Source organism: Toxotes jaculatrix, chromosome 1 (genome assembly GCF_017976425.1).
Source record: "Toxotes jaculatrix isolate fToxJac2 chromosome 1, fToxJac2.pri, whole genome shotgun sequence".
Taxonomy (NCBI): Eukaryota; Metazoa; Chordata; class Actinopteri; family Toxotidae; genus Toxotes; species Toxotes jaculatrix.
Window position 1 is genome coordinate 17,517,174 of NC_054394.1, and position 25,954 is coordinate 17,543,127.

A 25,954-nucleotide genomic window follows, 5' to 3' on the forward strand; every position below is an offset into this window, starting at 1 on the left:
TTTTTCTCCAACGGCGGCGCTGTAGCCGTGAGCCGTAGCCAGCGAACAGACGACCTGCTGGGTAAACAACAGTGGATTCCTCGGAAGGCAGGAATGGGAACTTCGTCGAGGGCTGATAGTGAGGCATTCCTGTCTTTTCAAATACAAACGTAGTAGAGAAGTCGTGGTGTTTTTTAAGGTTCGATAGGATTCCTGTACGCGTCAAAATGGCTGAGTATAATCGGGTATTTGATGAGTGAAGTAGAGCTAGCCTTTACGTTAGCTTAGCTCGTAGCTACCCAGGGCCCTTTGCCGTCGATTTCGCCTCCCGTCTCAGCTCGGGACTGTGTTGTCAGTTTCTGACTCCCAGCCACTAATGTCCTCGGACTGCAATTTCTTTATAGGCCTGTCTAGTTGGAGTTAGGATTAACATTAGAATTGCTACCCGTTTCCAACGCTTGTCATTATTTCCCACAGGATTTATCCTCACATGTTTGAAAAAGGACGGTGACACAATTTGAAAAAAAGGACTTAGACCCAGGTACGTGTTGTCTTTGTTGTCTTCTGTCTGGTATATGTGTCAGGCTAGTTGGCTAGCCGTCCACTTCTGTTTCTCTTGATTCGTTATCGAAATAATTGTAATATAACTTACTAACAGGGAATGTTCATATTTTACTGCTTCTCCGTTAACATGAGTTTATCCGGCCTTAGTCACATCAGCAGCGTTTGTGGGATACAGAGAGACAGCAGCTAAGCTTATTGTAATTGTTAAGCGTTGTAGAAACTATGCTTAGCCTCAGTTTCAGGCTTGATGCTGTCACGATAAATAAATCTATGTAGCTCTGTTTTTGCTTGCCTAATCACAGTGGTCGGTTGACGTTTCACAGGCAGAAAGCACAGTGGGCTTCGTTAGCAGCAGCTCAGCAATCCTGGTTCAGTCGTACATCTTGAATTGGTTCACTGTTACCATTTCTGTTACACCATATATTTTCTTCTACAAGTTGTTCCGACTGGTTCAGTTGGTCCTATCCACATTATCTCTCCCTGATCGTTATTCGATCTTCTTTATGAGAAATCTGTATCATACAGCCTTGATGTGTAGGGATTTTTTCTTCAGGGCTGTCCTCTGAGGCCCCTGACTTCATGCATGTCATTGCGCAGCTTTCTCTGTGGCATCTGAAGGACTCTCACTCATCAGTGAGTTGTATAGAAAAACACAAAGGGCATTTTGGCTTGTGCTATTATTATCAGGCTCACTAAATTCACAGTTTCACTAAATTATTGAGAAAGGCGCCCCTTGGTTATATCAACCTCATCAGCCCTATTACACAAAAGTTACAGCTTCAGGTCAAGTGAAAACTAGAACGTTGTGATTAATGGCACAGTGCTGGCTGCAATAGAGATGTCCACAAAAATTTTCATAACTCCAACTAGGAGTGATCAAATTTAATGTTCCTGCTTTGGAATTTTTTTTTATCATAAGTACTCCTTGCAACTGCACAAACACTGTGTGTTTGTTGCCTAAAATACACATTTGGGATGTCCAAACCGATCTGCTGGATCAGTATTGGGGTCCATATTTTTAAGCATCTTTTGATGAATTAGTATTAGCTATATAAAACCCAATCTGTTAGAGATCTTTGGTTCACTGTCCACTGGAATCCAGGTGCACCACCTGCTGAAAACAATCCACTCCTATTTCACTTCATTCTCTTGTTTCAATTCAATATCTTGCCCATGATAACCATGATATCACAGTATGAGTTGTTGTTGGATATATGATATATTGTAAGAAAGCCAGCAGGTTTACATCAGGTTACTGATATAACTAGGAATAAATACATCAAAATAGCACCGTTTTTTTTAAATGCAACAATCAGTAATATACTAAATCAATTTACTTGTCAATTTCCAATTTGGAAACTCCAGTTCCCCAGTGTTGTAACCTTTGTCACTTCTAACACCACTGTTGGCTGGCAGAGAGGGTTATCATGAATATACCTTCTGAAAATAATTACGAAGCAGCCTAACTTTTGGCTATGCTGGAATTTGTTGTTGCTCTGGGAGAGACCTCGCACCGCTGTGAAAATTCTCCCACTGCAACATGCTTAAAGAGTCTCTTCCTCCTGGGAGTCACTTCTTGGTGCACACAGACATATACAGAACTGTCCCAGTGTCATGACATAAACACGAGAATCAGTTTTCATGGTGGATATTCCCATTTTTACAGAGTATGATTCATGTGTTTCAACAATAAAACAGATCAGTATTGACTCAGCCTTTACTTTTGACTCAGCCTGTGGGTATTTATTTTCTGTCTTTAATCAGCACCCTTAGGTCACGCTGTGTTGATTTGTACTAACAAACAAAATGACTGTTAGTGAATGAACATATTGCCCAGTGTTTAATTCAGTATTGTTACGGGCATATTAATGCTTTTTTTTTTTTAGGTCTGTGTGCTGTTGGTCGGTCAGTAAAATACTAGAAATACATTTTTAGTCAAAAGAAGATCTGAAGAATTGATGTTGACAATTCAGTGCAGGCAGCATAATGAGAACTACAATTGTCACATTATCGGCATCATGGAAAAAATAAAACAATGTGGATCTGGACAAAAATGTAAAAATAGATGGAACATTTTCTATTAACATGTTTTATTGTAAACATCTATTAACTGATTTATGCCTGCTCATACATTATGTGTATATTTCTTACCAAGGTTTTGGAGCTGTTTTTCTGTATTTATCAAATTCTTTTGTGGCATGTGGTATTGTTATTTTTAGTCATTTGAATATGTTGTCCTTCCTTGTTATCAATTACACTAGTTTTTAAAATAAAACAAAAAAAAAGCTGGTCAAGTGAGCTCGTCAGCAATTGATATTTGATTGGACCATTGGTGACTTGCTTTTTATTTATTTACTTAACAGTTGATTTATTAATTACAGCAGAATATTTTTCGACCATTGATCGGGCTCATTTTTAGATTTTTTTTTTTGAAATTGGTCATGATGTTTCAGAACCTTTGAAAGGCCTTCATCCTATCACTGGCATAATGATCTGTTTGTCCTTTGTCCCTTGTGAGAATAGACCTGCCACCATGAAGAGTGAGGTGCCATCTGAGGCCCCCAGCAGACAGGAGCATCTGAAGGAGCCACTGGTTAACCCAGAGCCAATGGAGGCAGCCAAGAACTTCCCTAACAACATGGAGGTGATTGGAAAGGCAGGCAGTGATTTTGAAACCCTTTGTGAGTCCAGGCATCGGCCCCTGAGGGACACAGGAACACACAGAGACTCAGAACGGAGCCTCCCTGCTCGCAGAAAAAGAAAAGGCCAACAGGCAGGGCCTTCAGACTGCTCACTGAAGGAGGGCCACATCAGTGAGAGTTCACTGGCCCCTCAGCGTCCAAGGGTAGAACTTTTACAGCACCCCAGTGAGGATGAACATAATCATGAGTCCTCTTTTAGTGACTGTGCTTCCTCCCCTTCCTCTAGCCTGCGATTTGGGGACTCAGACACTCTCAGCTCAGAGGATGAAGGGGAAGCTGGAGCAACAGGGGGCCAACACAAGGCTCCTGCCCTGACAACAGGAGGAGCCACTGGACACGGTCTGCGCCCTGTTCTGGGTCGAACTCGGGGGAATCGTTCTCATAAATGGGTGCGGTCTGAGGCTGAGCCAGTGCTGCTGAAGCGGCCGTGCCTGAACAGCCGACGGCCTCTGCATAGGAAACGCTTTGTGAAAACAACTCCTGGAGGGGGTCAGCGGACTCAGAAGCAAAAAGAGCGACTATTACTTCAGAGGAAGAAACGTGAAGTGATTGCACAGAGGAAGTATGCTCTTCTCCATAGCACCAGTAGTTCTAGCGAGGAGCTGAGTAGTGACTCGTCCTCCCCCTCTTCGACTGAAGCAGAAGATGAGCTGTATGTAGATGTCAGCAGCACCAGTAGCCAGCCCAACAGTGCTGCTGTAGCCACAGGTAATTACAAACCCTGCCTGTTACTTTCTTCTTGAAAAAGAAGAACTTAGTACAGTTGAATCTTTCACACTGTTCAGAACTGGCATTTATCTGGCATCTGATGTATGATCTTAGTATGTCAGTTCACATCTCACATTAAAATGCATCTCCAAATACATCTCAAATGTAAATAAACGCGTACATCAATTCCATTTGCAAAGACAGAATGTATTGTTGTTTTTAACGGGGGGAGCCAGCAATACTCAAAACAGTACAAGACTGGGTTTATTCCTTGGTGCGTACCAGTCAAACCAAATCGTCCAAGGTGTTTGACACACTCATAATATATCTCTGTGGGCTGTTCAGAAATCCAGCTTACGTGGTTTGTAAGACTTGTACTTGTTTACAAATGACTATGTACATCAGCTTAAATAGAGAATGTCAGCTGAAGCGGTCCTTTAGTGCGGCCCAGGACACATTTGCATTCACACTCCTCAAAGAATGTGGCCATATGTGGCCCAGAGCACCTCCAAATGTGGCCTGAGTGATTGGAGCACAGATGTGTCCTCAGTGCCTCTTGGGTGTATTCACACCTGTACTGTCCACAAGCTGTCCACTTGTGATCAGATCACCCAAGATGCATGTTAATGCCAGGTCTGAACAGGGCTTTTGTGTTGCTTTGTAATCTCTGTGTTGTATCTAACATATGTTGTTTTACAGCATGTGGTATGTTTAAGTAGGCTATATCATATGGTTAGGAGCACTGTAAACCAACAGGGAAGGCTTACGTAATATACTGTGTCATCACAGTATGATCACGATAGCACTACAGAGGCCAGGCTGTGCAATCAGAATCAGCCCTTGTGTGTTTACATGTTTAGGACTTTCAATGTCAGTGGCTTGGTACACAGTGCACTGGAGTAAAAACTGAATTGAAGTGCCCAACTTTCCTTTTATTAAATCTCGAATCGTTTTGAATTGAGAACTGGCTTCAGTTCAATCAAATCATGACACCAAGAATCAGAATATGAATTGAATGAGATTTCCCAAGGCTTCTGCCTCAACAAACATAGGGCAGTGTTCCCCATGCACTGATTTATTTGTGGTGGTCCACAGTATCAACATTGACTGCCACATATTGATATCCTATTTTTTTTCTATTTCAAATGGGTAAAATCTTATTTCATTGCAGAGCTGTGTGCAGCCCATTAATGTGCTCAGCCCCTCCTCCCCCCCTCTCTCCTTCTCTTTCTCTTTCTCTCTTTCTCTCTCTCACAAACACATTGACAACTGACTCGTCTGTGAATAGCCCCTCCTCTCCGTGCACACTGAATCAAAACATGATCATGTGCGGGAGGAAGGATTGTCGTTGGCTTTTCCCCGCAGAGGAGACGACTGACATAGCTGATAGTTAATATTGACTGCTTGTGCAAGTGGATAGCTTTCATGTTAATTCTGATGCTGAATGTTTGCTCCCTCAGTCCAGATGAATTTTGAAAAATATTTTCAAAGACTTTAAAGGGCTCGTTCTGAGGATGTGCAAAGATGGTGTGGACCAGAAGTATTAGCAAAACGGAGTACTTAGAAGCACATGTGGGTAAAGTTGAACAGTCCGACCAGTGTGATTAGCTATCCAATTAATTTGTTTGGAACGTTTCCAGGCTTCAGCCAGTGCTGCTGTGGCAGCCAAAGCAGCAACAGAGGGTCAGGAAGGGATAGCTGTAGCTAATGAAGAGAGAGATGTAGGAGAGGAGGAGGACAGCAGCCAACATGCTGCTGTGGGACAGTAAGCTAGGGCAGAAGCAACTGGTGAGATTTACAGCAAACACAGAGATGGAGCTGTATACATCGTTCAGTTGTCGGTCAGCAATCATCACAAATAGAATCCAATTCTGTGGGAAGCACTGGCCTATGCAGCCTTTAGCTGCTCTGTGTCCCAAGTCTATGTGAAAATAAAACTGCATTTTAGCTTTCCATAAACATGATAAATGTTGCAACATTCCCAAGAATATTATCTGAATGTTTTTGCAATGGCTTCTGCACCCCTGATAAAGCAGTAGCTACTCCCCTGTGCTTTTCAGGGCCCCACACCTGGCAGGCTGTAATGGAAAGCGCTGCCCTCTGTACCTGTTGGAACAGCAGGTTTATGCAGCCCCTAAATCTAAACCATCACTTCGTGCTCTCATTGTCAGCGAAGAAGCACAGCTCAGTGTGCATATCACCTTCTACTTTCTGATTTGAAATGTTTAAGCTTTTGCAACATGAGTCAGAATATCCTGTGAAAAGCCCCACCTTTACCACGGTTCATTGTTTTCCTCATGTAGCCATTTAGCTTCAGCAATATTTCTGCTGCTGTGGCCCTCGGGGAGAATGGAAAGTTAGTTGTTGTGCCTCTATGGTGGGAGGCAGGTGGGAGAAAACTCAGACACTGTTGAGCAGCAGACTTTGCATGGAAACAGCAGGTCTCGCAGGGAAAACAAGGTATGTGTTTACAGCAGGGAAAGGCAAGGAGGCAAGTGATGAAACCTACCCTCACCAACTCTGGAGTAGGAAGCAGGTTTATCATACCTCTAACCAAAACTCAACAGAAGATCTTTGAATACACGTCGCTCCTGAAATGTTGTTTTAAATACAATAAATTCTATAAATTTGATCACTCTCAAAACTATATTACATGTCAGTATACTAACTGAACATACCAACTTCAAGTTGCTGCCTAAGCTGGACTTGTACATGTGACTTTTAATATATCTGTTCCAGTTTATGTTGTATTGTCATTTTAGGAATAGTAGTGGTGGATGTTTGCTTACCTAACCAAACACTGCAAATATCGGTTACAATTCTCTACCGGCTTGAAAGGTATTGTCGTTTGTGTAACCACATGAACGCTTCACTGGAGTACCAGGCAGGGAGACTTGCAGAGGGGTGCTAAGCAGCAGTTCTCAGGAGACATTGGAGTAGAAATCACAGTGGGGTTTTATGGACTTTACTAGCATGACATGTCACTGAGTGATGCACATTAAAACAGTCCCCACTACTAAAGCAAAAAAATTGTAGTAAATGTTTTTAGTAAGTCATATCAGTAATATAGAAGTTACTTTAAATGCATTGTATCAAGTATTTTACAACATCTTAACTAGATTTCAGAGACTGCAGTGCACTAGATTATCTGCTGAATTTTGGATGAAGTCAAACCTTACCAAATATTGTCAGAATGTGGTATGGTTTTGCTCACAGTCATCATGTTGTTAGCAGTAAACAAAATCATCTAAATATGCCAGTTCTTATAGTTTCACATATATTTTTATAATATAGGTTCACAGTGATATAGTTAACACTTGTTGTCTTCAGTGAAGATTTGGCATGAGATTTACATAGAAGGCTTAAGAGCGTAACTTTTGACTCATATACCAGATGCATGAGTCAGCAACTCTCACTTAAACTGAGAAGTTGGGACAATAATTAGAAACAGGCATGAGAGTGTAAGCACAAATAAATGTAAATTGTTTGTGATTATATACCGTATTGTGTTCATCACTGGTGGGACTAAGATGATAGGTTTATGCCTGGGCTTAAATAGAATATACCTGTAGATTAAACCGTGCATTCTGTTATATTTTGGGACACATTGTCCTCATTGCCCTCCTGTGGCACAGACACAATCTCTGTTAAGACTCTGAGGAGAATGATGCATTTGTCTCGAATTAGTTTGCCATGACTAACTTGTTTGAGCTGTGCCCGGGGTGAACTAGCTTCCTTGTTTATGATGTGGATCGCATTTATACACACGCAGGATCCCTAGAGATGAAGTATTGACAGGGATCTTCACTAGGTACATGTGTTCAACTTAATAGGGAAATAAACAGTACTGTTCAGAAGTTTCAAGTCAGGATGCTTTCAGAAATAACGCTGTGAATAGTTTGTAACCATGTAACTTCATACAAAATCCAGTAAACAGAAAAAAGTTTTAAAAATATGTTAAAACTAGGTTAAAAAAAAGAAAGTACAATCAATATTTGGTGTGATTAGCCTTTAAAACAGGACCAATCCTCCAAGATACACTAGTACATAGTTTTTCAAGGTACTTGGCAGGTAGTTTGTTGGAGAAATTGCCACAGTTCTTGTGGATTTATGTTGTCTCTGTGTCTTCTGTCTGTCCCAGATGGACATGTTGATGTTGAGCTATGTGGGGGCCAGACCATCTGTTGCAGGACTTGTTGTTCTTCTTGTTGCTGAATATAGTTCTTTATGACTCTGGCTGTATGTTTGGGCTCGTTATCGTACTGCGGCATGATTTTGGGACTGATCACATCAAATATAAGCATCTAAAGTGCCTAAAGCGTTTGTACAGTACTGTATATATAAAACTTGAAGGTGTTGATGTTGTCATAATTATGGGATATTGTTGTGTAATTCGTAATATTGAAATCAGTGTTTTAAACCATGTGGAAAAACGGTATTAGTCTGTGAATGCTGCAGTCCTCAGGATCTACATTTGTATGACAGTATAAGTTTTTACTTATGCTCTACTTCCTTCTTTCTGATCTCTCATTCTGACCATTTGCTCTTGGTGACCACATCTGAGGAGGTTCTCGCGGACAAAGGGCAGGTGGAGATCTGTTTTCTAGTTAACCAATCACAGGGCAAATTTGTGAAAGGTGAAGGAAGAAAGCCAATCTCAGTGCAAACAGAGTTGAACACTGCTGACCTACATTTTTCATTTCAAGTATGCATTTTTCTGTTAATTTTATTCTGCTTTTTGCCTTTGTGAGATTGAGTGGTGTATGTCAGGACGACACTAACTTCCCCTGATGTATCCAGGTGCTCTAGATGAGGATGTGGTGGTGATCGAGTCAACCCCAGCTCCAGCCCCTGCTGTCCCTGCAAGCGAGGAGATCAACGTCACCTCCACTGACAGTGAGGTGGAGATCGTCACAGTCGGAGATGGTTTCAGGTAAACGCCTTGCCTTTTTCAGCAAGCTGCTAATTATGTGCTCAGTGGTATGACTAACCCTGGGAAGTATGGATCTGTGCTGTGTGGAATCAAATAGAATCTCATATGAATTTGTCGTTACCTGTATATTATAACATATATCTATTTTGCACATGATGTAATGTGATGTTGGACTGTAGCTCAGACATATTGTATAGAATTTTTTTTGTTCTTTTTTTCTCCCTGTGTATCAAAAGCCTTAGGGGCATAGAATTTTACTTTCAGGGACCGTTATCCATGTTCTTTGTATCGTTGAGAGAGTCAGGTGAACTAAAAAGAGCATGTCTTACAAAACCTTGAAGCACACCACAAGTACTACAAGCGAATGAGACGTAAAACTCCCCTCTTATAACAAAAATCTTGTTTGTAATGGTTGAGTCTGAGCAAAGGGCAACTCACATTTCTAATGGTTTTGTCATTTTCTATGGGTTTTAGTCACTTTGGGTTCCAGTAGGACTAAAGCTGTACAGTGGACTGATGTCAGAGGAGTTAATTTGCAGAGCTATAAATGAAACTTCAGCCAGATCAAAAATCAGAAATGTGATTGTGTGTCAGAATTGTTCAGAACATTTTTCAGCTGTGAGTAACCAGGTCTGTTGGAGCCTGGGGCTGTGGACAAGCTTCTCATCAGTATCTTTTGCATGACTGGTCATGTGGTGTTGTTCCCCTTTCTTTAGAGCAAGAAGAACCCCCTTTCCCTATTCTGCAGAGCCATATTGGTTATGCTATTTATGTGTTGTTTACTGGGGTAGTCTAATGTCTTCTTGCTTTTATAAAAGAGCAAGTTGAAATGTTTTACAACTAATGTCTACATTTGGTGGGGTGCCAAATGTGAACTTGGATGTTAGTCAACAGCATGTTCTCTCTGTAGCAGTGAGGACATGCTACACATATCACTCATCCTATAACTGAGCGCCAGTGTACGGGACTGACTTGCGTACTGTTTGTGGAATGCAGGGGCGAGAGTTGGTGGTATGGCTTTAGCGTGCTTGTGAGCCTGTCACACTTTTGATTGCAGCCATAAGCAAGCAACAAGCGGAAGCAGTGTATGAAGCAATATTCAGGCAAACCGATGAGTGTTTGGAACAAACAATGGAGAAGTGGAAGATGCTGCAAGAGAGGTCGCAAGATTCACATGGCCCCTTTAATTTATTTTTACACTGTGAAGGCAGCCTGTCAAGAGCTGACAGTTGTTTGTTATGTCTCCTTTCACCTGTTTTCCGTATGAACAGCTCTCCTCTTTAATAAGCTGCTCCTGCTATTCTGATCATTCCTATATCTGACCTATATATATCAATGGCCAAAGTGATACTCTTTTTTTGGATTTGTGATATGATGTCCTGTCTCAGTACTCTCCTGTGCATGTAGGTGCAGCCATTACGACACAAGTAGGAAAAGGAGTAAATTCAGGTTGCTGATTGGTAGTGTTTAAGGATATGTATGGTTCTTTAGATGAAAGAGCACAGGTTGCAGCGTGGTGTGGTGGGTTGCTCCAGTGAATTTGCTTTGCTCATGGATTCCCTGGCTCTGCTTACATTGCCCAGAGAACGCAGGCATAGTAGAGCTGCATGCCTAGTTGTTTATAGTAGTGAAACCACATCACTCTGAAGGACCTGCACTGTGCTCTTGTTATTTAGCTCTTTGTAGAATCATCACACATAAAACTTACTGGTTGTCTGATTAATTGTTCATAGTTAGCTGTCTCACAGGTGTATGCTTTGAGTGGTAGTGACAAACAGGGTTAGCAAACAGAACAGACAGCAGCATGGAGGCCAGTGACTATGTAATGTTGGTTACTTACTTCCTCTCACTTCGCTGTCTTGCCAGTGTTGCATCTTGCAGCGCTGCCTATGAACAACAAAAGTGCTGTTACGTGTTACTCCCGTAAATGTAAAAAAGTGTTGTTACGTGTTGTTACGTGTTATTCCCGTAAATGTAAAAAAGTGTTCCTAGCTATCAACTCACCAACGTTTGGAATTTTGATGCGTGTCATAAAATCAGAAAAATGTCCAACCAGGTGTCCATCCAGATTTTAGGGGGGTTTAATGGGTATTTTGTCCAGTGTGAAAGGCCCTATACAGTACTACATTGTGCTTAAATGTGGACAGGCTTTTTTTTTTAATACAGATATTTAGAAGTTAAGCTGTAGTTTGTGCAATGTGACGTGTGACAGTTAATATCCATTCTACACCAACAGTATACACAAAACCGTATCATCTTGTACTGGTATGAATCTTGTTAAACGGGTTTGGTTAAACAGGGAACTCAATAAGGGTTTTCTGCCTTAGTTTTAAGAAACATATAGAGGATTAATGAGTGGATAATCTATGAGTTGGAGAATAGTGCTCTGTTTCTCAGAGGAACTGCTAAATATTTACAGTGTGAGAGCAATACATTCACAAATGATATCTCCCATTACCATTTACCGCGGCTCTCTCCATTTTCCTCACCTCATTGAGAATCTTATTTCCTCATTCTCATGATATGACTTCCTGTCTCAATACTCTCCTAATTCCTCATGTTGGTGACTATACAGTTCACTTCACAAACCTCTGCCTCTGTGTTAACCTCTTTCTGTCTTCCTTTTTGCAGCTCTTCTCTAACAGTATCTTTCCCCCTTTGTCCACTTTATATTAATGTATCAGTATTATCTGAGAAAATAGTTCCCAGAAGTGATTACCCCAAGCTTGGAATGCCATAGCTTGTCTAATCTGCCTGTTTTCCTGACTTCCAAAGATGTCCTGGCTCGTAAGAGAATGTAGAGATGAGCCCCACTGAATGGGGGATGGGCAGCAGTGGGGTAGGAGGGCGGAGAATCAAAGGCCACCAGAATGAGCAATGAAATCTTTGTTTACACTGCCAGTGGTCCAATTTGTGAATGTGTGCTGACATGTATGTAGTACTGTGTAGTTTATGTCAATATGGGCACAATGCATGTGCACACACACACACACACACAAACACACATGCTTACTATGTTATGGCCATGGCTGTTTTTTGGGGAGAGTCTAAGGATGTCTTAATTGGTTGTTTTTTCTTTTCTGGTTAGTTGGTTGGTCAGTTGCCTCTGATGCCATTCACTTAATTTAGACTGTGCTCAAACACCATGTCAATGTGTTATTTACATTCTCCTGTATTAACCAGCCTCCCAGTGCACTCACATTCTCACATAGGCCAACTTTGATCAAACAAAAATCCCTTTAACAGTCACATAAACATATATAAAGATACAATATATAAAGCTTTTCTTGTAATGGTTCCCATGGTATTTTGTATAGCATCTAATAGTATTTATTATAATATCTGTTGATACTGGACAGCCTCTCTTCTGGGAATGAGTTTGAATACAGTTCAAATACAGTTTTCAACCAATAGCAGCATTTCAGGGACATGGTGCAAAATATTACTGGAATCAGGGCAGAACCCTCATTTTTCACCCAAACCTGCTCCTCTCACATTGCTCAGTGACATGCTGTCAGTATGGATATCTTTAATTTGAACGGCTGGCTGTTATTTATTTGTGCATGCCACTTCTCAGTTCACTCACTTGAAAAGCAGTGCATTAGGGGAACATTCCAGTGTTTTAACAGTGCACTGTGGGGCGTGTTTGGCAGCTGCTTTACCCAGAGTGCACTGAGTTACAATAAACAAGGATTATGTAGCTGATATGGATCAATATAAAAGACCTTGATCAGTCTCTGCCCTGATTTTGCAGCTCAGCTCAGGACATGCATAGTAGTAGGGTGACAGAACTTTGTGAATGTGAACACATACCCATCAGGAATCCAATGTAGATCCTATCATGTATAAAATGGTAAAGTTGTACCTGTGTTTGAGACAGCTAAAAACAAACAGGAATGAAAGTCACGAGCATTGCATGACTGACCCTCAAACACATCCCATCAACCTGAAATACAAACCTATTCTATTCAAGTTGGAGATTAAACAAATGTTCAAAATCTACTTACCCAATTTAACCTCTCACATTTTCTTTGCATCATTATCATTGTTGAAACCTCTACCTTCATATATGATTTATAAACTTTGAATATTAGAGTATTTTCTGAATATTTCTGTTGCATAACAGAAGGTTCAGCCAATTCTGGACTGTTCAGATATGTCCCTAAGTAGAGTTTGTAAGACTATTTTAAAATGGTGAAATGACAAAAATCTAGGTGGCATGATATTGAGCCAGAACATTATGACCACTTGCAGATAAAAGTAATAAAACTGATGATCTCATAATTATGGTACATGTCAGCTTCCGGCATATGTTAGATGTTAACCAGTCATAGTGTTGGATGCAGGAGGAATGGACAGGTTTAAAGACCAGAGTGACTTCTACAAGAGTCAGTTCCACAAGGGTCAAATCATCAGCCAACTGGGTCAGAGCTTCTCCAAAATAGCAAGGCTCTTTGGGTGCTCCTGGTCAGCAGCGGTGAGTACCGACCAACAATAGTCTGAGGAGGGACAGACCACAAACCAGCAGCAGGGTGTTAGGGGATGTGCTGGTACAAGTCTGATCCGCAGCGGCTCTACCTTGCAACTTATAGGACTTAAAGGATCTGCTGCTAATGTCTTGGCGCCAGATAACACAGGGCACCTTCAGAGGTCTTGTGGAGACAGGACCAGTGGCATATTCGGCAGGGCTGGTCATAATGTTTCGGATCATCAGTGTATGTTTCTTTTGTTTGATCCCAAGCAAACAAAACATACAGCTATGTCAATGTGAAGGGCTTGCATGGCACTCTGAATTTTCTTTATATTAGATAAAGGGATAAGTGTCAGATCAGTGCTCAGTGTGAGCAGATATTTTCTACTCAGTTTAAGTTTTCTACTCAGTGCTGAGAGTTAGAAAGTGACACCATACTGTCTTTAATTGTTGAGACAAACTTGATACTTTTGTCCACGTAAAGCTTGGTGCCTCAAATTGTTTACCACTCTTACAGAGTGCTGTTCCTACCTTCTATGATCTCCTCCCCCTTAACTCCCAGACTCCCAGCCTTGGCTGTCAGTAGCATCAGTCCCAGCAGTTTTCTCTGGATTACCACAGTGCTCAGCCCTGCTCTGATCCCGGGGGCAGGTGGCTCACATCACGCTGGATTGGCACAATCTCAGCTTTGCCAAGCCACCCATTCCCATAGTGTTCATGTTTACAATGTACTGTTTTCCTCCTGGCTACCCCCCCACACACACCCAGGGGGTCATGGTGGTAAACAGATATTTACAAAATAATCCCAGGTCTGCTTAATTAGGAACTCATCCCTTGTGGATAGTCCTGCTCCCTGGGATCAACCCAGAGCTGAGGAGCCTGGCCAATTAGACGTCAACACAACCACCATGCATTCCCCTTTGCATACCACCCTCACTGCTGTGTGTTTTGTGGGTAGTCACAAGTGTGTGCATGCATATATACAATAACCGAGTTAGCTTTTTGCTATTTGTGAATTAAGAAAGTTAATAAGCTTCCTCCTTTGTTCCATTTTCATTGTTGTGCAGTATGTCTCACAGGAAATTGAACTGGATTCAGACAGCATGAGCAAGTGGGAATGCCCCTATCACAAACAGCACTGAGAAAGCATTTCCTGAGTTAAAACCCATCTGAGGAATGTGATCAAAGCCACACTCTTAATTGAGCATTCTGCATAATGAGCAATAGATCAATAATTTAACAAGTCCATAATGTTACAACCTATTATTTATGCATTTACACTTTAAGTAAAATCTTTTTACTTTAATCTTTAAAAGACCAGTTGAGAGCTAATGTAATAAAGTATAACATAAAGACAAACACATTACATTAGCTTAATGTTTCTAATCCCCTTCACCAGTCTGACTTGGTCTGTGGGAAATCCATGTAAACACGATGAGAAAAAACTGCATCAACTGAGTAAGGATTTATTGAATCACTTCATTTTTTTAATGTGTCTGTGATTTAATCAATAAGAATCACTGAGCTGATCTATAATGTAGTATGACACATCAGAAACTGTGGTTAACAAGGCTGTGCTGTTGGCACATACACAGCCTTTTTCCCTCTGCTCCTGTGTATTTTTAAAAATCTCCCAGGGAGCAGCTGTGATATCCCCTAGCTAGAGAACTCCATGGTATCCAGCTTTACGGCACTCCCATACAGTCTCTTATCTCTTGTCCCTCGGGCCTATCCCTCCTCCCTCTGATCACCTGGCTTTACGGCACAGTGGGGGGAAATGCAGCTATTCCCTGGCCTCTCACTCCAGTCTCAGAGAGCAAGGGTTAGAGCAACAGGAGCCTCTGAGAGAGAAAATTAAATGGAAGAAAAGAAGAAGGGCAGAAGGCAGAGGAAGAAAGGTACAGAGCATCCAAGAAACAAGTAGGAGAAAGGAGAGCATGTGGAAGGAATAGTTAGCTTTAGATGGACGTGGTGGGGTGGTCATGGATGCAGAGCTCCATGATGGCAGGGAGCATATGACAGAGCCACAGATCACAATCACTGTTTTGCTAAATGATCAGTTGTGATACAAAAGATAACAAAAAGCACCTTCATATGCGTGTACATACACAATTAAGGAGAGGTAAGCCAAGCTTGGGATTCCATTTCAGTTTCAGGTATATATGTTTTGTTAAACTAACCCTCCTAAATCGCTGTCAGAGAGCACACAGGTCTTGGCTGGCGTTCCTTTTGAGCTAGGATAATATTTCCAGTTCAAAATTGTCTGAATGTCCTCATGTAAAATACAAGGGCTGTCTTAAAATAAATTCATTGGCTTATGCTTGTTGTATTGTAACAAATGTGGTTGTATGCACTCAACAAGAGTTGTGTAGGTAATCAGCAACAGAGACAGATCTGTTGCTGAGACATTGTGTGACTGCTAACACTGTTAATGTTAATGTGACTACTAGTCACACTGGTGCTTTTCCTGCTATGACAGGTCAAAGTGTCTGCCATAAATAAAGTTCAGTTCTCAGTTTGTTTCGAGTGTGTGCCTATTTTTTTTTTTCATCACAAAAGGTAAATGTCAGATGACCAAATTTCAAAATTGGTTGTACAGACTGCAGTAAAAACTGCTATGCTCACTAGGTTGTAAAACCAGAACTAAATACTGCTGCTATAATTGTCCATTGTTGCTTCATTTCATACTTTTGCACCAACCGGCTTTTGTCAAATCCGCTGTTCTGGAAATGAGCTTGAGAGTCTGGCTCTGGTGGAGCAAATGCTTCACTGAACTGTGAGTATGTTCCTGGTGGTCCTGCACTACAGTTTGGTTTAATAGTTTTTTTTTTTTATGTGTGTATGTCCACAGGTCACGCTCAGTGGGGGGTATTGGCAGGATTTGGGCTAATAGTTGCTCCCAGAATCGCCTTCAGGAGCCACGTGGACGTCACAGACTCTCCACTGTCATCCAACCACTGCGTCAGAATGCTGGGGAGGTGGTGGACCTCACTGTTGATGAAGATGGTAAGAATGAGCCTTGAGAAGTCGTCCATCCTAGCACATTTCAACCATGTCTGACTTTAATTACGCGCAAAGCTGAAGAGCAGGTTTTTGTTTTTGTTTTTTTGTTAAATGTAAGATAAGAACTTTATGTTGTTGAGCAAGAATTTAAAATGACATTAATCCTAACTGTTTACTAAAAGAATAATGTGTTGTATTCAGTTACTATGTGAAGAGCTGACGGAGTCAGAGCAATCATAAATTTTAGTTTCACAAATGTGCGAATGATGTTTGTTATCAAAAAGAATACTTCAGATCTTGGTATCTAGGAGTTTATTAAATCAACTAGTAAACTAAAAAGGGCTTGTTATGATGGTAATGGACATCAATTAGCCACTCAGTTATGAGAATAAAAAGTGGATTGTTATACACTAACCATTAACATTAACCCCCATTAACTTCAAACAGTGCCAGATTTATTTGCATTTGCATTTCTTTTCCCAGCACACAAGTACTTTATTTTCTATAAAAGCAGGCTTGTTTGTGACCTTAGTCATTTGTGTGACTGAAATCCAATGTCAGTCTTTTTATCAGCCCACACCCATGATGGATAGCAAAACTGTAGAGCACTGAGTATTAGAGTATTTGCATTTCTCAGGAGAAAGAGGGGAAATTAAATTGTGAATATGAAAAGCAGATGGAGTTTACACACTGGAATGCTAATAAGGCCTGCGCTTCTCCTCGGCTGCTAAGCCACTGCAGACAAGTATGCACATGCTACAGTCCACATGAGGATAATTCTTTTTCAGACAAAGTGTCAGGATGGATTTTAGGTGGTCATATGAATTGTGAAAATCATTCATTTAATCTACAAGTAACAACTGGTGCATCTACATGTTGCCATATTATGTTTTTAGTATTATTGTAAATTTGTTTGACAAATACTAGCGTAAAATCAGTACATGTCATTGATCATCTGGAAAACAAAACACAAACAGTCTGAGCCCAGGCCACGTTGATTGTATTGACTTTTGATTCTGTTAGGAAATATTTACAAATGAAACAATTTTTGATCAGTACTTCTCATTTCTTTCAGTAACTCAAGAAATGAAACCTAACGAGTTGTGTGTTGTGTGCTCTTTTATTTCTCTTCTTTTTAATGCATAGACTCTGGTGAAGTGATACCTCTATCTCTCCCTCAGAGCACATTTGTCATTAATCCTTTCCTCCTCCTCCTCCTCCTCCTCCTCCTCCTCCTCCTCTTTCTAAGTTACCACCTGATTTTTTTTTGTTCTCCACAGATCTCTCAGTTGTGCCAACAACCTCTAGCAGCATTCACCCTCAAACAGTCAGGTCGTCGTCGTCATCATCTTCCCATCATGCCTCTACCTCAGAGCTCAATGATGCCCCAGGCCCTTCCACTAGCTGCCCAGGCTCAATACCTGAAAGTATGCACACACAGAGGCCAAGTGGCTCTTCTCGCACAGCCACAGAGGGTAAGACAGGACATGGCATGTTGGAACCAGCTGCTGTAGACCATTTCATTTACTTGGAGGCAGCTAGGGTCCAAGCTCCCTTCGGCTGCTCATATTATTTAAAATGTTTATACGTTAAACTGTAACATGGCCTGTGCTGTTTAGTCATATTTCACACCACCTGTATTTCTCTTCCTTTTCCACTATTTAAAAAGCCAACATGCTGTCTTGTCCTATATTTTTCCTAATGCTGTACCTTACTCTCATCAGATGACAGCAGACCAGGTTTGTCTGGAACAGCAGGAGAAAACACTGGCACGACCATGCCCAGACTCCCATCCTGCTGTCAGCAGCACTCCCCATGTGGAGGTCCCTCTCCTGGTCACCTGTCCCTGAGCCACTCCCATTCAAGCTGCTTGCAGGCGTCATCCTCTCAGCAGACCAGCAGCTCGCAGCACAGCCACGGTCACAGCCACAGCAATGCTCATCACTTCCTACACCATGTCCATCACCCAGCACCGCAGCCCCCGGGGTCCCTGCCCTTTCAAGAGTCTAGCTGCCCTGTGGAGCGGCCCAGCGCTCTGCCCGCACCCTGCGCTGGAGTCAGCAGCAGCAGCAACAGTAGTAGTAGCAGCAGCAACACAGCCCACTACCATGACCAGGTATGCCTATGCTGTATTCAACACCAACATACTGTAGTTATACAATAGATTATTGTTAATGTGGCTATACAAGCATGCAACACTTCTACATAAACCTGATATCTGTGACCAAATTAATGAGATGTCTGCATTTAATAGTTTTTATTAACGAGAAAAGGTACCACTTCTAAATAACTGACTTTGTTATGGTGACAGGGATTGTTATTTATAAGGTTTGGTGGCAAGTATTTGGAAGCACAATTTATTGGACCTTTGATGAGTAATTGATTAAATGTATTCAATATGTATCACCTTAAGTGTAATACTGTATGAATGTGCTTTAAGTATTGAAGTTTTTTGCTTTGTCAGAGCTTAATTTTGCATCATCCCACCCTCCTCCCCCTCAGTTAGTGATCGTGGTCCAACAGTTGTCTCTACTGACTCAAGATGAGTTGTCTGTCTTTAAACAGCATGTAGCTAGGGAAACCGCATAAACAGAGGTGCCTTTCACCCTGAAAGAAAAATGCAACAGTGAAAAGTAGATTTCATTGTACATGGTGTATGATATGAATATGTGTGTGAGTTTATTTGAACTCATTCCACAGGAGAAATTTGTCCCTCTTTTTTCTATAACATCTCCGTCTTCCTCCCACAGCAAACTCTGCCAGTGGACCTGAGCAACAGCAGTGTTCGGAGTGGTGGAAATAGCGGGACTAGTTTCCATGGCAGCACCTCAGCCTTTGACCCTTGCTGCCCAGGCTCCACCTCACGGCCTCCTGCTTATGTCTCCCAAGCCACCCCTGGGCCCAGCCAGCCAGCTGTGGTGGACTCGTTCAGCTCCTCCATGGTCGCCCAGCCCCAGCCACAAACGCAACCCCAGCCCTGTAGACATTACATCCACCCCTCCTGTAAGTACACCACCTTCGTGCAGTGCGGGAAACCAGACATCCACCACTGGTTTTAATTTCTCTGAATTTTTCAAATCATAACGCCAAGCGTTTGCTGCCACATTTGGAAAATTCACTCATTTGCAGTGCCACAGCACTTATGAAAATTGGCAGACAGCTGCACTCCTAAAACCTAATGCAAATAGTAATTAACAGAAGCTGATGGTTAATGTGCCAAGTGCTGTGGGAACTGTACCAGGCACAAGTAGTTAATTGCTCATTCAACTCGGAATAGCTCAGTATGGAGGGTGAAGCGGTGTGACAAGGCTTTCTCGTGGGGATATAGTAAGAGAGCTAGTTCCTGCTGCCTATTCTCACCTCTCTCTTGCAGGGAAGTTTGCACCAAAAAAATTAAAAGTGAATATTTATTAAAAGGGTGACTCACAGTAGTCAACGCAGATCTTTTTTGTTCTTTATTCATTTTAAGGTTTGTGCGAACAACAACAAAAATACCACTGCAAATGCATCATTTGTAACTTGATGAGCCAAGATGTTTGTCTGCTGGTGTAAAGTATAAATGAAGAACCCTTTCACCCACATTTTGACTGATGCAAAAGATCAGAAATTACTAAACTTTTGTCTTTTCTTTAAAGGATAAGTCAGGTGACACTCTGTATTTAGTTTATTGGTAATATATGTCACAAACTTATCGAGAGTGGAAACTAATTGAACCTATCAACAAGTATTTCCTTTGTAGCTGAAGTCTGATATAGCTCAGTCCTGTATGTCAAAGAGCTCCGCTGTTGTCCATAAAGTATTGTAGAAGAAAAAATAGAGCACTCAACCTTAGACAAAAACAGGGAGCTGAGAGTCCAGAACTTATTAAAAACCCATCAGCAAGCCATGTAAGACCTGCATGTTGATTACAATGAGCTTAGACACTGTAGTTTATTTTGAGTCAGTGCCATAAATACTCTCTAGTGCCTTTTTAAAAAGTGAAAGTATATATTCATGAGCCGTTTTTAAAAAAATGTAAGAATGAATGGGCTCAGGGCTGAATGTTACAAACATTGTTGGATTTGGACTTTCCCTGGGATTTGTTCACAAAAACAAAAACAGAGAATATTGCCAGCCTTATCCTTCAGTGTTTCAAGATGTTTTACTTTTTTTTTCTTTCTCTCTCTCCCCTATCCCCAGATGGTTCTCTAGCACGCTCACTGCATCATCAGCCCTCCTCCACCTGTCCTCACTCCCATGGGAACCCCCAGCTTACACCTCAGCCCGCTCCACAAGGCGATTATGTCATTCCCCACACTGTCACCTTTCATCCGCCGCTGCCATCCCACCCTTCAGGCCACGCCGTGCCCCCTGCCCCTCCCCCTCCTCTTTCTACCCACCACCTTTCTAGTTCAAGTGCCCCACTGGCGCAGCACCTGCCTGCGGACCACCAGACCTTGCAGCACCATATGCCGGCACTGGGAGCCTCTGTACAGCGGCTGCATCAACACGAGATGCTGCAGAGGATGGAGGTCCAGAGGCGCAGGATGATGCAGCACCCTACGTGAGTAGTCATATTTCTGTAAAAGATAAACTCCAGCCATGAACCACCTCCTTGTCAAACTTGTATTTTCTTTTCCTTGCAGACGAGCACATGAGCGTCCGCCTCCACACCCACACAGAATGCACCCCAACTACGGCCATGGACACCACATCCATGTGCCACAAACTATGTCTTCCCACCCTCGCCAGCCTGAGCAGAGAACAGCATGGTCAGTATCAGAAGCAATCAGGTTTGGCAGATGGTTGGTTTAAGTCCTAATTCAACCCAAACTTAATCTCAGTTTATCAAATGTTACAAATGTTGAATGTGATTCTGCGGTTCCTTGGTTTTATGTTCACGTCTATTAGAGATGACTAATGGCTATTTATGCGTCTGTCAACAGGGAGCTTGGCATCGACACTGGAGTGACTGTGGCACCGTACCCTCCAGGGCACCTGCACTCCCACTTGCCCCACTACCACCCTCCCCCCAGACTGCACCACTTCCCCATTCCCTTCATGGTGAGAGAAACCCTCAGCACACACGCATACATTAGCATAAATGAGAAAGAATCACTTTTATATGAAGTCTGGCTGAGATTAATGGTGTTGGCTCCTTATTTATAACATCAGTTATTTCAAGGATGGTTTGGTGAACCGCATGAATAATGCATTAGCAATTAATAGTGGCTCATCAGGCATTTCAAATGCACACTCAACAAATCCAGAAGCCTTGAGTCAGATCCTACGCAAATATAGTCGACAGTTTTGTGATGTTATTATGTTTTGTTCCCCCCCCCATGGTCACCCTCAAACAGCCAAACATTAGTTGTCTTCTGCAATCAGTTCTTCTCTTTAGCATCAGTGCAAGTGCACATAAAGTCAGGGTACTGTTGAAAGTTTCTCAGATGTTTTGAGTGCATCCACAGTCGATTGCAGCAATCATGCGCAGAATTAGGGGGTAGAGAAGTGGAACCAAAGGATATGCAAGTGAATTTTGAACAGTCTTGGCAGACTTCATTAGTTTTTGTATACGTCTGTGACCTTCATCATTACATATGTGCCATGTGAACACTTTTAGAAGCCCCTGAAATTAAGTTCTTCTCATTACATCGGTGCTGGTGGTATGAGAAGACTTAATTTCAACACTCAACAGAAGCTTGCCCCCAAAAATGTGTAGTAAACATGTATTGTAGTCTTGTGTTTCAGAAGGGTTAAGTGACAAGTAACAAAACGTTTTCCCGGGGCTAAACGAAATATGTTGTGCGTGTTTTGCTTTCTACATCGCAGCACACTGGCATATCTGAAGTGACCTACCCGCACATTCGGTACATCTCATCTAGAATGACTGGCTTTGGAAGAACCTATGAGGTGGGGATTGTTTTGTGTTTGTTTTAAATACTACTGTTGCTAAATGTGTTTTATGAGCCCGAGGACAAGTTAGGCAAATAAGTTAGTAACATTATCACTGCGTCACCATCCAGTGTTAGGTTTATTGAATTCAGAATATAAACTGGATAAACACAGCTGTCAAGGAACAAGAAAGGAGGAAGCAAGATCTCAAACAAAAAACCAAAATCTTAACTTAAGGATCTTAACTTACTAGCCTTTAGTTGAGATTTCAGCCCCTAAGTCACACTTGCAGTTTAACTTGTCATATAACCTGTCATGGGCAGCCATGGCTCAGTTTGCGGAGCAGGTCGGTGATGGTGATTTAATCCCTGAGCAGTGGTCCACATGTCCAAGAGTATTTGAGCAAGACATTTAACCTCAAATTGCTTCCAATATGTGTGTATGTGAAAAATGAAAGCATCTGGCAAGTGAGGGTAATTTAATGTTGCTCGCCTGTGTTGGAATGACAGTAATTTACAAATTTTGCCATTACATTGGTTTTCCAGTACATCAACACCCGCATGCAACAGTTTTTGGCTGAGCGTGTGCTCAGAACAGGCTTGTGTTAATGTGATCATTGATGTTTTTAAAAACAAGGCTAACTGGCAAACTCTTTTAGTCACAAGGTTTAACCATTACATTGGTGGGAGATTTTGTGCATGTGTCTGTCAGTCTCATAGCAATGTATTTATACTACATCCATCAGGACCTGCTGCATTTAGAGGAAAGACTGGGGACTGTGAACCGAGGAGCCTCTCAGGGAACCATAGAGAGGTGCACTTACCCACACAAGTACAAAAAGGTGAGGACCTGTGAGAGTGTGTTGTAGCTATGTACTGTACATTGTGTTCAATGGATTTTACAGATACTGTATGTAGTTGTGCATGACTGTTACAGTGTATTCTGGGACAGAGTGCGCAGTGGTCTTTTGTGCTCATTTCAAACGTCTGATGTTTTGCCAACATTTAGAAAATACTGTAGTGTCTTTTACCAGAGATTGCAGCTGTGAAGACATTGATGGGGAAAAGTTTCCTTAGAGGTTTCCAAATGTATCTAAATAAGCAATCTAACACCCTGCCACCCAATACAGAAGGTGTTGGAGAGAGACATTGACCAACAGTTAACCCCTGAAGCTTGGGCATCTATTGGGAAAAATATGCACGCAACCCCAGAATCGGTGAGAAATAATGAACAAATCAATTTGGGAACATGTCTCTGCTCACATGTACAGTAGATGTTAGTATTAGTCTTGGGGGCCAGGGAATTCGGCTAATAACTTTGATTTGAATAACTTTGATTTGTGTAGTACAGAGACAGCAGATAGAATTTTTTTTCTGTTTTCAGGACAAAATGACCATTCTCTCTGTCCCCAAAGGAATTTGATGCTTTTTGTTGAAATGTTTTGATCTAAATATAGTTACCTCTTCGTAGACAATTTAAAATTTTTTATACAAATGTAATATGTGTATTTGTAATGTTACCACAGTGTTTTAGTTGAGCAGTTAAATGTTTTTAACAGAGAGTGGATTACTATGATTATCAACCATATGTTATGAATCTGTTGAGGTTGCTTTACCGATCGATGCTGCGTATCAAAAGTCACGTGTCCAAACCTTTCTCACAAACAGAGAAAGCTGCATGGTAAGCAAGACGAAGACGAGGGGGCAGACGAAGACACAGACGAAAAATGCACCATCTGTCTGTCGATACTGGAGGAGGGGGAGGACGTCAGGTAAATGGATCCCCTCCTGGGTGTTTTCTCCGTTTGTTGCTGGCAGTTTTGAGTGTGTTCAGTTATGCTTTCAGGAGGGCGTGTCGGTGAGTCTTTTAACACAAACATGTGGGATGGCAGGTGTAGCTGTTCCAGTTTGCCACAGCCTCTCGAGATATCTTTTGTAAAAACCCAAAGGTATAGTAATCAGCAGAAAACCCCAGAGTGCCTTAAAATTACCGGCCTCAAGGAATTGCTTTTTGGCACTCACTCAGGTTTTTTAAAGAGGATTTTCTGCCCCCTGTTGGTGTAAAAGAGGTGAAGAGTGTCACTTTTTTTTCTTTATTTTTTTTTATTTACAAACTGAGGTTGGTGCTAAATTGATAATTTGTTGGTAAATTTCATTATTATTCTTTGTTATAAATTGTGAGCAGAAACTGAGGTTTTACACATTTCTAATCCAATCAGATGTTCTTCACACTTCACACAGTTTAAAGCATCAGTGTTTCCCTGATTGCTCTTGTTTATTTTTAAAGGATAAGGCAGGAGGTGATATGCCATATTTCCCTGTCAACATATTCCACCAACAATGTGTCTAGTTGGTGTTAGTCTGTCTCTTAGACTCGCTTTCTATTTACCCTATCCTCTCTGTGGCACTCAGCCCCAAGCCCATTTGTTCCTACTAAAGATGACCACAAAAAGATTTTATTTAAGGCTGAGTTATTTCCTAAAACAACCCAACACTGTGGTTTGCAACAAATGTTGCTCAAAAACGAGCAAACAGAGTTTTGTTGGGTACTATTATAAGTCATGGATTTGGTTCACTAGTGTGCGGCACGATGGTGAATGTGGAATTAATCAAAATGAACTGCAGTGCCCATCTTCATGATAATGTAGTAACAGGTCATATGGTGTAATGATGTGGCTCACTGATGTGTGGAGCTCTGAGGCTCAGAGGAATACGCTCCATCAGGCTCTGGCTACACAGACACCGTGTTAATAGGATGAATCCATTGTTGAGTTTGGTCTTTTCCTTGGATTTGATCACAATAAGAAAAATATAGAATATCACCAGACTTACCACATAAATAACAGGGATGATCAGTAAATATGTTATTATGACAAACACATAAAGACCACTAAGAGAGCAGAAAGTAGACAAGGAGAAGGACCGGGACCACACAATGTCCTGCTAAATCTAAAGTGAGGCACAACATATGTCTAGATTGATTAAAAAAAAAAAACTAAAGAAAAACAGGACTGTGTTTAAACGCAGAAGTGTTGTCAAAATTCTTTTTTTTTTTTTTTACCACTCCTTTTCTGTCTTTCGCCTTTGTGTTTTCCCTTCAGGCGCCTACCATGTATGCACCTCTTCCATCAGCTGTGTGTGGATCAGTGGCTCCTCACCAATAAGAAGTGCCCCATCTGCAGAGTGGACATTGAGGCGCAGTTGTCTGCTGAGAGTTGATGCTGTTTTTTTTTTTTTGACCCTTTTGTTGAAAATTTATTTTGAGATCATATTAATTTTCTCTTCAGTACTGCAGTCAACCAAAGATGGCATGAATTACCTGTGCAGCTCCACTACGAGAAAATAATAAAAAAAAAAAACATCTGACAAAAAAGCATTGAGCCTAGAGTGCCAGCTATCACATATTACTACAACAGCTAGAATTCTCCATTAAGGGTTTAAGATTTTATTGTATTTATAAAGCTTTTATGTAGCTTTTGATTGTTTCCTCAAGTGTCATTTTTTTTGTTTCTCTGCATGTTTCCTTGCAATGCATTTCTTTGCACATATAACGTGGGCTTAACACAGCCTAACAACTTGCAGGTGAGGATAGCTGCTCTAGTAAAGATGCATTTCTGTAAACCTAATGCCTTGCTTTACTAGAATAGAATGTCAACCTCCAGTTTAAAAAAAAAAACATTGCAGGATTCATTTTACCAATCATTGTATTGATTAGTTTATG

At 41.5% G+C, this 25,954-nt stretch overlaps 1 protein-coding gene across 2 annotated transcripts; it reads left to right on the forward strand.

The window, feature by feature from the left end:
• On the forward strand, positions 1–25,954 carry rnf111 (ring finger protein 111). Of its 2 annotated transcripts, XM_041034929.1 has the most exons (16): positions 1–118; positions 457–520; positions 3,067–3,953; positions 8,754–8,886; positions 16,209–16,363; positions 17,641–17,835; positions 18,085–18,476; positions 19,111–19,363; positions 20,540–20,903; positions 20,986–21,111; positions 21,286–21,403; positions 22,172–22,252; positions 22,980–23,075; positions 23,364–23,450; positions 23,902–24,005; positions 25,335–25,954. In XM_041034929.1, exons 3-16 carry the CDS (start codon positions 3,077–3,079, stop codon positions 25,450–25,452), a joined length of 3,099 nt encoding a protein of 1,032 aa, XP_040890863.1. In that variant the 5' UTR covers positions 1–118; positions 457–520; positions 3,067–3,076; the 3' UTR covers positions 25,453–25,954. The 2 variants fall into 2 exon arrangements, with proteins under 2 accessions (XP_040890863.1, XP_040890870.1); XM_041034936.1 differs by lacking the exon at positions 23,364–23,450.